General features: G+C 34.6%; 2 protein-coding genes and 1 long non-coding RNA gene across 4 annotated transcripts in view; 2 read left to right on the top strand and 1 right to left on the bottom strand.

The window, feature by feature from the left end:
• The window catches only part of tnfrsf21 (tumor necrosis factor receptor superfamily, member 21), a 43930-nt gene extending 38914 nt beyond the window's left edge, over positions 1 to 5016 (top strand). For both annotated transcript variants that reach the window (NM_001042688.4, NM_001444005.1), the window contains 1 exon segment: positions 2163 to 5016. In NM_001042688.4, the coding sequence (NP_001036153.4) occupies positions 2163 to 2392 (230 nt within the window). In that variant the 3' untranslated portion in view covers positions 2393 to 5016.
• adgrf3b (adhesion G protein-coupled receptor F3b) overlaps positions 1 to 14082 on the top strand; it is a 671400-nt gene that overhangs the window by 388346 nt on the left and 268972 nt on the right. The window lies entirely within an intron of this gene.
• LOC141379381 (uncharacterized) overlaps positions 1 to 14082 on the bottom strand; it is a 100234-nt gene that overhangs the window by 6285 nt on the left and 79867 nt on the right. The gene's annotated exons all lie outside the window — the stretch shown is intronic.

Raw genomic sequence — 14082 nt, 5'->3', positions numbered from 1 at the left:
TGCACAGCTCAATAAACAGGCACACAGCCAGTTATAAAGACTCACTGAGTCTGTAGTGATACAATATGTTGTCATTAAATGTTTTGTACAATAATAACATTATATTTCCATTTTTCATTTAGTTTCTCATAATCTAATATTAAATGGCAAATTTAATTGAAATAAATTGAATTTTTAGTTTAGGAGTCTCCAATCCTTAGAGAGGAATTAGTTTTTCTCAAACAGTTGGTTGGGGATTTTGATGATGATGAAAGTTATTGCTGTTATATCTTTAAGTGTAGATGTGGCCCTCTTGTGGAGGCTTTATGTTTCTACATCACATGTTCAAACATGCAAAAAGTATGTTTTTGTTCACTAGTTTCTGCTTGATATCACAAGGAATGTTTTTCAGTTTTATTTTTTATAATCATTATTGATTTTCCTGCTGTAAAAGCATTAGAATATTAAGTAAAAATCATCTTCCATGAAGACTGTTTGTAAATGTTTTTTTCCATGAATTAAAAATATGCATTGCTAAAAGCTTAATTCGACAACTTTAATAGGGATTTTCTTAATGTTTATATGTATTTTTTACATTTTTGATTTAGATTTTTTGATTCCAGACTTGCAGATAGTTTTAGTGTTTTAGCCAAATATTGGCAGAAACAATAACAAATTTGGTAGTAGTAGTAGTAGTTACTTACTACTATATATAGCAGCAGTTCCCAACAGGGGGGTAACGGCCCACAAGGGGACCTCAGTGAGCTTTGTGGGAGGGGGGTCACATCATATTTAAAAAAAATGTAGCAGTAGACAACTAGGAGAACGATCATGTTGCCTTAGTTCATTTTATCCCCTGGCTGACCAAAAAATTGACAATTTTTTAATTCGTCCTCCACAAAAAAGAAGAAACTTTCAAAAAAAGGCAACTATATAGGGCCAAGTTAAAGGCCAAAGGCTTAGTTTTTCTGTTACAAATGGTCTACTGATGTTTTGCTTTCATATTTTACATTGGGTTATTATTTGTGCATACCGTTTGCTTAAAAAATATATTTTTTGTCATCCTTACTGCAAATGATATGAGCAAAAATACGAGCGATAATATCATTAAATGTTGAGGGGGCAAAGGGGTCCCAAGCAAAAAAAAAAAAATGTGGGCAACCACTGATATATATTTATTTTTTATTATTAAATTATTTTAGTTTAACTACATGAAAATGAGAAATATTTCCACTAGCTGAAATGAAGTTGTATTATATGTACTTGTTTCAGTTATTTTAATTTGATTAATACAAATGACTAACTAAAATAACCCGAGAAATTTAAGTTGCATAATAATGTGCCAGTGTTTAAGTATTGTGGACCAATTTATTCAGTTCTTGTAAATGAACAATTCGAACAAATAAAAAAAGTAAATATACCACCATTGAAGGCCATCTTACAGTTTATACCGCCCCCTTGTGGATGCTTTACGTTTATCCATTTATAATACACACAACAACTCACAAGTATATTGTTACACTATCAAACATCACCTATTTAGCTCTTTTATGTCAATACTAGATCATTAGGATGATAATGAATCCTATCAAAGTATAAAGAACATTCTACCAGAAATGGACATTTTTACCTATAAAAATGTGTCCGGGCCTGCCCTTTAAGCTTGTCCTCCTCATACAAAAACATTGATTGCAAAATACGTTTAATGCAAATGAGACAGGACTGACAGAAACATGGGGACAACTGTAAAATAGTGTTTCTTTGTAGAATTTATTTATAATTTCATGCTTTTAATTAGTTGATGTAAACGATAACAACTTAAACTTGCTATTTCTGAAGTTTTTTTCTTCTAAATAACAGATTTTAGCATAACAAAACTAGCAAAGCTGTAGGTTCAATTGGGCTGAGGACAAGGACAATGACAGGGTTTGTAAAGTGTTTTTAGTAAAAAAAAAAAAATCTGAGAAACAAATGAATGACATATTCCTTACCAGAACTCTATTAATTAAAAAAATAACTACTCTACTATAGTAAATCTACTATTTAAAAAATAGACTTGTGAAGAAATACCTTTATTCACTGTCTTTATGTTTGTATTTTAGAGACAGATAATGTACGTTTCTGGTAGAATGTCCTATAATTTGACTATGAGTGCTAAAACATCTCTACTTTCCGTCCTTCAGAGAAAAAGGATACAGTGCTGCGGCAGGTGCGTCTGGACCCCTGTGACCTTCAGCCCATTTTTGACGATATGCTGCATATTCTCAACCCCGACGAGCTCCATGTCATCGAGGAGATCCCGATGGCCGAGGACAAGCTGGACCGCTTGTTCGAGATCGCCGGGGTCAAGAGTCAAGAAGCCAGCCAAACGCTGCTGGATTCAGTCTACAGCCACTTGCCTGACCTCCTTTAAACCTCCATTACATCTCACTGTCGTTAAGCTACAGAAGCAAAGTGGCGACGGACATGCAAATGTGGACTCGGCCCGACTGATTGTGCCACTGATGTCACATGCACGCTGTTTTAAAAGCTCACACAAGAGTGTATCTGCTAGCTCTTGACTGGATACAGATGGTGTCAATGCTATAACCTCTCTAACATGCAGCATACTCTTGCACACGCCTCAGCATGATGTCAGACTCAAAAGCTAAACGATGTAATTCACCAGATGGTTTTGTAAGTTAAATCGAGCTCCTTATGGGAGTTTGTTTCTGCCATGGAGTTCAAAATATTAATATAAACAAAAAAAAGGGTTTTGAGACAAATAATTAAATGTCGACCCAGGCTCATTCTGCAAATGTAACCCGATATACATTTCTGGAGATCGTGAAATACGTCCCAGGAGCTACGTTTTTTTGAGGTTTTTATTTTTGTGAATCCAGCAGAGGGCGCTGTGTATGCATTTGAGATCTCAAAGTTCTCTGTGACTGCCATTTGCGCCTGCTCTTCTCACGTAAATCCACTAGAGGCCGCTCTCGACTGTTCTAACTCCCCAACCGACTGAGACCCCCTCTCACCCCCTTCCCTAAACCCAACCAGTAGTGTTTTCAAAAGCACCAATTGACCCGCACACTCAGTTCCATAAACCCAAGCACAGTGTTTTAAAAAAGCAATCCAGAAACAGAAAAGCCCCCTGCCTGATTTTAAGCACATTTTCAGATTTGACCACATTCTCACTCTGTTATTTACTTGTTTATGTAATTTTTGGCTTGTCTTACCTGCTTCCTGGAGCCTTTCTTCACTCGACTCAAACCTCGTTGTCGCGGTCAACTCCTTTCTGCCTCTCAAGTCTGCCAATGTACATGGCATGCTAACTGGACAAACTGGTAATAGCTGGAAAGCCGTCCATACGGTTGTAAACGGTCAGCTGGTAAGCGCGAAAAGGAACGGGCTAAATAATTCACGATCTCCAGAAATGTATGTAGGGCTAGGTTTCAGAATGAGCCTGTGTAGCAAAACTTTATAAGACTTCATTTCTTGCGGTTAGTTTATTGGATGGCCAGCAATTCTGACTTTATCTAGTGCAGTTGAGGGAAGATATTTCAGATTATGAACTGAGTTTGTCAGACTTTTTAAGTGAGTCTGTGTTTGGCATGGGCCGGTATAAGATTCTGATAGTATGAAAACTTTGGATAAAAATATCAGTTTCACGGTGTTATGGATTACTGCTCTAAAATACAGCACGTCTGGGTAAAAAATAACAACGTTTTCCCCACTGAACACAATATGTTTTATTGTCAGAAACTTTTAAAGTATTTTGGAACAGTAAACATGTCAGGCTAAATAATTTAAATAAATTATTGGCTTCTCCTGTCTTCATCAGTTTAAAAAAAACTAATTTCTGTACAACTTGAAAAGGCATCTTTGGAGATCTTTTTCCTTGAATATAAAGTTAGCAATTATAGCATGCTGGGATGATGTGGATGCTCCTTTTCTGCTGGAGATTCTGTTGCCCTAAATAGCAACATAAAATAGTTGTTTAAAAGAACGGTAGAACAGAAGACTTTAACAATTTTAAAATCTTGACTTTTACAAACCCCTGAACTGATCAAATTAACAGAATTTGCAAGACAGCTGATAAACTCACCAACATAAACTTTTATGTTAAAGAGGAAAAAGACTTCTGACTTTTTGTCTCACAATCCTAAGTTAGATCTTGCAACCTGAATGGCTTATTTTTTTTTTTTTAGAATTGTAATAAAAACAATATTTTGCTACATTTTTTTAATCTGGTGGGAGGAATGGGCTGCAGTACAACTGACATTGTTAAAATGTTGTTTTTTTGTTGTTGTTGGTTTGTTGCTAGTTGTAGTTTTTTTACTCTACAAAACCTATAGAGCAAGGTATTTTGTTCCTTTTGTTTGTATTTTTTTATGTTCAGAAGTATTACCACTGTAGCTGGTTTAGATGATGAGTTTGTGTTTTATGTGATTTCAAGGGCATTGAAAGTCATTTCTACTGGTTATGATGCAGATCATGACTGTTGGTAATGTGCGTTCACTAGTCAACTCTTAAAATACTTTTTTTAAAATATGATTTCCATGTGCTTTTCCAGTAAAAGAGGAAAAAGACAAGTATGATTGCTAAGTAATGTCACAGAGGCTAGAGAACCACCAAAAATCTATTTCACAACATTTAAATGTAGCATTTCAGTGTTTATCTTTTTGCAGAGGATGATCTGTGGTACAGAGAGAATGTCTCTGTAAATCAAGTCACTCTGGTGCTAGATGTGAAACTATGGGATAGTGGTGGATTTTATCCCAGTAACAGGGTTTATGGTCATTTGACCATTTAACTTAACTCAAAAAAAAAAAAAAAAAAAGTAGGTCAAGATGAACAGCTGGTATTAACTCTTCTGAATCCTGTTGGAAGAGTGTCAAATGAACTGTTTGGAAACAAACGAGGACAGAATCATGAAGCTGAAAGCTAATATGTATTCTAACGGCTGTGTAACACATGTAACCAAGACATTTATTATTATTGTTAATGATCATGTAACCTGAGAAATCAACAGATTAAAGTTTTTGTCATAATTTGTGCTTGTTTTCATCTGGTGTTCTTGATGTGTTGCTGCACACATTTTTTAGGTGACATGAAAATGCTTATTTTAAGGTAAGTGCAGTGTTGATATACAGTAGATCTACACTCACCAGCCACTTAATTAGGTACACCTGTCCAACTGCTCGTTAATGCAAAATTTCTAGTCAGCCAATCACATGGCAGCGACCCAGTGCATTTATGCATGTAGACATGGTCAAGTTAATTTGCTGCAGTTCATATAAAAGGTGCAGACATATTAAAGGATTACTTATGCACATCACCTCAAAAACAGAGGAGAATGGCCCTGAAGCACACAGCATGAGGTAAGAAATGACAGCTGTCTGTGCTATCTGGGGCTGCTTAGTGATCATAAATGTATTGTTTTCACTTCTGCGCCATGGAAACACCGCGATTCATTCGGCAACTATTTAATATGTGACAATGATTCAGTAAAAAGAATGCTAGAACTGTATGAGCACCGGCAAGAGCTTTCATTTGAGCTATTTTTCATGTGACACATGAAAAAGTCATATGGAAATGAACCAATGTAAAATACCCAGCTCGGGTATCCAAAATACTGTGTATTTAAGTGTAAATAACTTTTGTACAGTTGATTTAAAAAAAAAAATCACATTTGCAAAGTGATGCATATGTGCAGAAAATATTCTACAATTTTAAACGAAACCACTTAAGGGGGTCTGGTGCAATGCTAGCCCTTTAAATCTTAAAGCGAAAGTTGATGACGTCATAGACCCGGTACCGGGTCCACAGAGTTTAACTTTTTTTTTTTTTTACAAAAAAACTACTTATAAATAGCTTGTAAAATGCTGTAAGCATTTCACTTTTAAAACAGAGAGAGAGGACTTCCGGTTATGGCGGCAAGGTGAGCAGACGCATTTTTCGCGTGCTTAATTGCTTTTCAATATATCCTGCATAATATTCCAGAGAGAGGTCATATAAAGACAATATAATATAATTGTAAGCATAAGAGTAAATCGCTTCAAACATAGCAAAAAAAAAAAAAAAGCGGCTAAGGAGAAGAAAACTATGGAGAACTGCGAGGAGGTTGGCAAGGAGCTAGCTGAAGGCGAGCCATGCTCACCGGAGCAGTCACACACTGACATGTCCGCGGACGTTGAACAAGTCATAAACATGGAAAATCCATTAACAAAGGACCTCATGGTTGCCATATCATCCTTGAAACAAAACTTTAACAAAAATTGATGGTGTACTGACGGAAACAAGAATCGTCCAAACGGACGTAAAAGACTTTAGTGGGCGTATCATGGAGGCCGAAAAGCAAATATCTACGGCAGAAGACGAGATACAAACCCTGAAAGAAACTATCGAAAAACTTGAGAACAAGACAAAAAACCTCAGTAACAAAGTCGAAGACTTAGAAGGGAGGAGCAGACGTAATAACCTGATAAAACTATCATCATCAAGTGCTTAAACTACAAGGACAGAGAAAACATCTTGAAAGCTGCGCGGATACAGAAAGAGGTGATGTACCAAAACAACAAAATAAGATTTTTTCCTGACCTGCCCACGGAGGTGTATAAGCCACAGAGGAGTTGCGACGGCGTGAGGAAGCGGTTACGGGAACTCTGGATAAGCACCGGGTAATAACCCCGCACGGCTCCTGTTGACCAACGATAACCGCACAGTCGTCTTCAATACACCAACGGACGTGAATAAGTACATCAAGAAACTGGAGACAGTGTCAGAGCATGACTAAATTAAAGGTGACTTGATGAAAACAGTTATTGAACTTAAAATCTTGTCAGATGTGGCTGATGGAAGAGTAGGGCCCAAACTTACTGGAAACGTGACATTGGACTTATAGACTTGATTCTCTTAAAATACAAATATAATGTTTTTAAAAGTCCTGTTTAAAGATATATTTTATTTAGTTTTTTCTTCTGGTTTCTTCTTAAAGTGCAATAGGCGCTTCTTACATGATGGATGAAAAGTATGTGCATGTATGACACATTATACTCTCTGTTGATAGATAAAATATCTTATCTGGGTTAGTTTTTCTACATAGACAAGTAATTGAGCTGAGTTTTGATTTACAGGAGAATAGTTTCTCAGTGTAGTGTGGACCTATTCCTGATAATGGAGGGAAGTTATTTAGGGGTTTGGGGGAGCCTGTATGTTCTAGTCAGTCAGGCTTGAGTTCTGGGTGGGCTGCTTTCTTCCTTTTCGTTTTGGGTTTCGTTACATATGGTACCTTTTATAGGCTTTTATTGTTATTCTTGCACTAAGGTAATTTATTTATCTTTATTTTTGTTAAATATTACAGAACAAATGACAGAAGTTTTGGTTGAATGTGTATCTCGGAATTGTAGAGGCCAACATAAACTAACTAAAATAAAACAAGTAATGGGTAGAATAAAACAGATAAGAGTCAAAATTGTGTTCCTGCAAGAAACACCAACTTTAGATCATGAGATAATCAACATTTGGCATAGATGGCCAGGTCAGGTATTGTTTTTTTAGCTATACTATTTGAATTCCAGAGGAGTTATAACTATGATACATAAGTCTATTCCTTTGCGCATTGATAAAATAACTAAAGACCCCAAAAGTAGATTTTTGATTGTACAGAGAAATATTCTTTCAACTCAGGTTAATCTGATTAATGTATATTGACCTAATGAGGATAATACAGATTTTTATAATGATTTATTTTTGAGAATCTCCACATTGCCTGGAAAACACATTATGGCAGGTGATTTCAATTGTGTCTTGCAGCCCAGTAAGGACCGGTCATCTGGTGTTGATAACACCCATGTAAGGTCAAGATAAGCTTTACAATATTTTATAAAGGAACTTAACCTGGTGGATATATTGAGGGCTCAAAACCCAACAAAAAGGGAAAATTCATGCTGGTCGAGTACTTCTAAAGGATACTCAAGAACAGATTACTTTCTGATTTCAGCTGAACTAATTTCATGTATCAGAAATTGTCAATATAGTAGTATTCTTATTTCAGACCATGCTCTTGTATCTTTGACATATGTCGAGCCAAAGTTTTCTCATAATCATACTAAATGGAGATTTCAAATACACTGGATGCCAGACAAAAGATTTTTAGAATTCGTAGGGGAACAAATTGATTATTATTTTGAACATAACACTACCCAAACATCAGCTATAATCAGATGGGAAGCCTTTAAGGCCTTTATACGAGGACAAATTATAAGTTATACGACCAGGAAGACAAAAGAGAAACGGGAGAAATATAAAACACTTGAAACAAAAATTTGCTTACTCGAGGAAAAAAGTTTACAAGTAGACCAAAATACTGATAATGTTTGAAAAGAATTGCTATTGTTAAGAACCCAATATAATGAAAAACGCATGACAAAGCAGCGGCCAATCTATTAAAATTAAATCAACAATTTTACGATCAGGGAGAAAGACCAGGCAGACTTCTGGCTTGGCGTAAAAAAAAAAACAGGAATTAGAAAGAGCAATTACTAGTATTGAAGATGAAAATGGAAATATGACTATAGATCCGTTGGAAATTAATAAAACGTTTAGAAACTTCTACGAAAAACTTTATTGCTCTGAATGTAAGGCCACGACTGATGCCCACTCCGCATTTCTTAACAATCTCAACATTCCTAAAATATCTGAAGAACTTAAAATTCAATTAGATGGTGATATTATGACAAATGAAATTGTGGAGGCTATACAGATATTAAAAGGTGGTAAAACAGCAGGACCTGATGGCCTGCCCATCGACTTATATAAATATTTCATTGATAAAATAGTTAAGCCACTCTATGATATGTATATAGAATGTTATAATAGTGTCTGTCATCCTAACTCTATAAGAGAGGCTTTGATCATTCTTTTACCAAAACCAGGAAAAACGAATACAAAGTGTGCAAATATGAGACCTATTAGTCTCATAAACACAGATACAAAAGTAATATGTAAAAACTTGGCAAAAGGGCTAGAGACTGTACTTCCGGGCATTGTGAGTGATGATCAGAATGGGTTCATAAAGAATAGGCAGGGATTTCACAACGCAAGACGTGTTTTAAATATTTTGCATAGCTAAAAAGAGGAAAAGGATACTGCTCTTCTCTCGCTCGATGCGGAGAAGGCTTTCGATAGGATCGAATGGGCTTATCTCTTTTACATTCTCATAAAATTCGTATTTGGAAATTCCTTTTTACATTGGATTAAATTATTACATTTCAACCCAATGGCTGAAGTTTTAACCAATGAGATGATTTCTGAGCCATTTAATATTACATGAGGTTGCCCTCAAGGCTCACCATTGTCCCCACTTTTATTCATTTTGGCTATAGAACCATCATGAACTAACAACCATATACAAGGGATTAAAATGGGTAGCAAGGAACATAAAATAGCTTTATTCGCTAATGATGTTGTGTTATTTCTAAAACCATTAAACACCTTTCTTCCAGCACTTTTAGACCTGATCAAACAATTTGGAAACATATCGGGATATAAATGAATACATCAAAGTCATCGTTATTGCTTCTTAATAAAGACAGCTGTCCAAATACAAACATTTATTTACTTTGAAAATATCACACAGCTTTACATATTCGGGTATCAAAATTGTCCCACAATTAGAAAAAATTATTTCTATAAATTATAATGTTATAATGGAATCAACATCTAAAGATCTGGAGAGATGGTTATCTTTACCAATTTCATTGATAGGAAGGACAAATATATTGAAGATGAATATCTTGCCTAAATTCATCTATTTATTCCAAAATATTCCCTTGGCACCACCAGCTGGAGTGTCCTCAAAGATTAATTCGATATTCAGGAAATTTATTCGAAACAAGAAATGCCCTCCAGTTCGTCTTTCTCTTCTTTATCTTCCATTTGACACTGGAGGGTTAAAATGTCCCAACCTGTACTGGGACTATTTAGCTGCACAATTAAGAACAATAATGTTTTATTTTTCCTCCGGAAATAAACCATCCTGGGAGGATATGGAGTCTTGTGGTTTTGTGTCACCCTTAAATTTTTTTTATATATATATATATATATATATATATATATATATATATATATATATATATTCAGATAATTTTAAACAACCGAAAACAGTCACCACGAACCCTATAGTTTTTAACATGATTGGAGTATGGTACAAAGTTGGAGAATACATGAAAATAGCTGACTCTTTATCCCAGTATAGCCTCATTTGGGGCAACACATTATTCAAACCAGGTACGAAGAACTCAGGATTCCGGTTGTAGGTTGAAAAGGGCAAAATTACTGATCTTTTTGAGGAGGGAACGTTGATGTCGTTTGAGCAAATATCTACTAAGTACAATATTCCAAGAAAACTTTTCTTTAAATCTTACAGATAAGGAGTATTGTTTTTTTCTAGGCAGAACCAATCATTAAACTTGCCAGTACTTTCCTTGGAGAAATTAATTACTAAGAATTGCTATAATAAAGGATTAATTTCAGTTTTTTTTTTCAACTGGCTTATATCAGGGTCTACTGAATCATCAACACCGAAATTTGAATTATGTAAGATGGGATTGAATGAGGATATATCTGAGGATGAATGGAGACAAGTCTGTAAAAATTAACAGAAACAGTTAGGGAGCGTTAGCTTAAAACTAAATGGGTTTAATAAAAATATTCCTGATACATGCTTTAAATGCAGAGAGGCTCAGGGTTCATTTGTGCATTGTGTTTGGGAATGCAACATTATTAGAGACTTTTAGGTGGAAGTGATTAATTTTACAAAGATAATTGTACCTTTTAATATTCCACTAAATGCAAAAATAATTTAGCATTTAGAATTCTGTGTATTTATATGGGGAGAAGAGAGTGATGTTCTTTTGTTGGGGTAGGAAATAATTGCGACGAAATGTAATTGTGTTTTTGTGTTACCTGTCTTGCATAATTAAAAACAATGAACACATTGTTTAAAAAAAAACAGAGAGAGAGAGAGAGAGAGAGAGAGAGAGAGAGAGAGAGAGAGAGAGAGAGAGAGAACAGGATGCACTTTGTTCTTTGATTTTTACTTGTTTCTAATGTAATATTATATTTAGATAATTTTTGATATATTTTTTTATGAAATGTAAATTAAAAATCTTTAAACTTTTCCTTAGCTTAATAATTAGTCAATTATTGGTTGTGGTTGACTGACATAAAAATGGGATTAGACTGGTTTAAAAACCCATGACCTGTTCAGATAAACATCTTTCTGCTTATCTGTAGCCCCATTCTTTATCTCATGATATGATTTAAATGTATTTGTAGGGGCATTCCCATATCACAGAAAAGGAGGTACATTCTTCCTCATTCTTAGTTTGATGGATTTGTACATCCTCAACCCGTTTGTTAGCAAGGTTTAAAGAAAAACAAAAAGGGGAAAAAATAACTTAATAGTTTGTATAGTTATCCTATTTCTTTAATAAATCCTGATTATTACTGTAAAGACACATAATTATGAATTTGTGCATGTTCCAGAATTGAAGCCAGAATGTAACTTAAAACACAGGTAAAAACACAAAATACATTTGTTAGAATGAAGGAAATAAACAATCTGGGAAGGGTTTCAAAGCTGGTCCCTGCCAAAGTGCCAAAGTGTCTGACCTGCCAAACTTCTTCCATGAGCCTACTCCAAAAGACCAAATACTAAAATAAAAGCAACTGAAAGGTTAGGTATCAATAAAGATCACTTTTCATGACTTTACTATCCAAAAGACACTGAACAAGTTGGCACACATGGAAGATTATCAAGCCAAAACCCACACTGTAAAAAGCATTTTCTTTAAAAAAGTGAGTAAACACATTGCCTTAAGAGAAACAAGTTGACAATATTTTGTCAGTAAACCTGTTGTAACTTGGAAAGGTTTTATAATTTACATTTTATAATTATGAACATAGTTCAGTTCCCTTAATAATTTTATTGTAATGGGTTTACTCCATAGGATAAAAGATATGGACGTAGTATCCGTGACGTCCCCCATAGGGGCACGCAAAAGAAGCTGTACGAACAGTAGGTGTGGCCAACCATCACCATTTTGTTCACGTGTCATGAATACCAAAAAATGGCAAAGAGGCGGAGCTTGAGCAAAGCTACAAAAGCCTGACAGCATTTTGCTTAGACAGGCTTTTCTTTGGGAGAAACGCTTAATACTTCATTACCAGTGACTCGTTTGTGATCTGACTACATGTGCTTGGTTGTGTATTTGTTAGCACAATTAAGTGCACACAGCGTGCACTGCAAAATTTTAAGTTAACTCAACTTTTAATTTTTTTAAACAACCAGCTGCAAAGAAATTTTGAGTTTATTAAGCTTCAGAGGTTAGTGCCATAGTAAAGTTGTGCCAAATTATTTATTTTTTTAAGTTGACTGAAAAGGCTGTTTTAAGTCAAGTATACTTTATGGAATAATTTGGTTCAACTTCAACCACTAAAGCTTAATAAACTCAAAATTTATTTTTATTTTAACAGTGGTAAACCCTCAAATTAAGAAATCAAAATTCAAAGTGTCTCCTCAACTGATTTTTTTTTACTTTCATTGAACAAACATTTCCAAACGTGCAGTTCATTTTTATGTGTAAATTCAACTCTGAGCTCAAAAGTATGTCCTCCTAACTTCCAATTTTAAACTGAGTTAACAATTTGTAAGTTGGATTTTTTTACAGTGTGCTACAGTATCTGATAACTGCAGGAAATAATTCCAAAAGGCAATTAGCTGTGTAAAGATACATTAAACAAAACAAAAATAGGATGTATGTCAAGCTCAAAGGCTAATCAGCTGGAAGTAGCTGAGGTGATGAGACAGTGAGCAGTGATGCAGACCAAATAAAATGAAAAAGATGAGTTATAAAAAAAATTCACCCCCTCACAGGTGTCATTAAGGGTAATCATAGTTCCCCTTTATGGGAACTTCTATGATTGTCTGTATAAACAGACTTTGGGAGTGCTTTAGCAACCAATCACTTCTGAAGATATAAAAATGGGCCAATGAAATGTCAATTGAATTGGCGGAGCTTAGCTCCACAGCTGAAACTGATGAGCCAATTAGGGCCGCTTGATTTACTCACATTTTAATTAAAGTTAACTAAACACTTTAAAAGCAACAAGTTGCCTCACTTTTTTAAAGTAAAGACAAATAATCTTTTTTTAGGTCCAGCTAAAAAATGAACAAATTAATTTAGTATTTTTTGTCTGGGTTGAACACAATTGAACAATTTGAACAATACACATGGGTTAAACCCAACTAAAATAATGTGGCAGAACCTTAAATTGGCAGTTCATAATTTAAAAACCCAATGTGGCTAAACTACACTGTACAAAATGGCTGTAAAGCTTACTGTAATACTGGCAAATTTGGTGGACAGTAATAGTGTAAACATAACAAGTGTATTGTAAATTAACAATTAGAATAGTGCTAAAGTTTTAGTAATTCTTTTAGCTTCAGTAATACTGTAGACTTTACAGTAATACTGGATTTTAAAGCACATTTATACAGCATACAACAGTTCTCTTAATACTGTTAGAGTAGTTGGTTATTTTTAGGATAATTTATAAGTAAATGATTATTAAACTATTCAAATTACCATTTATAATATTATTTAGGCATATAGTAACAGTGACAATTACAATTGTGCTAAAGTTTTAGTTATGCTGTTTAGTAAAACTTTTAGTTTCAGTAATACTGTAGATTTTAAAGCACATTTATACAGCGTACAACAGTTCTGCAAAGAAAAAAAATCTGAAAAACTGATCTTTAGTTATTGGAAGCATTCGGTTGCACAACAAATTTTAAGTTTAAGGAGACAATTCTTTTTTTTTCATCTGGATCAACATTTAATGGCTGGTGTAATTCCACACTCAATCAAAAGTTCTGCGGCATCATGCTGTGCGATAAAACTGCACATATTAGAGTGGTCTTTTATTGTGGCCAGCCGTTTGTGTACATAGAAAAAAGGTTACATTTATATTTTTGTTGGGTGTATAATCTACATGAACTTTGGAAGTCTATTACAGTCCCGGAAGAACACTCTCAAGAAAAAAAAAAAATACCAG

The sequence above is a fragment of the Danio rerio genome, chromosome 20 (assembly GCF_052040795.2).
Source record: "Danio rerio strain M-AB ecotype USA chromosome 20, GRCz13ab, whole genome shotgun sequence".
Lineage (NCBI taxonomy): Eukaryota > Metazoa > Chordata > Actinopteri > Cypriniformes > Danionidae > Danio > Danio rerio.
This window is presented reverse-complemented; position numbering and strand designations above follow the sequence as displayed.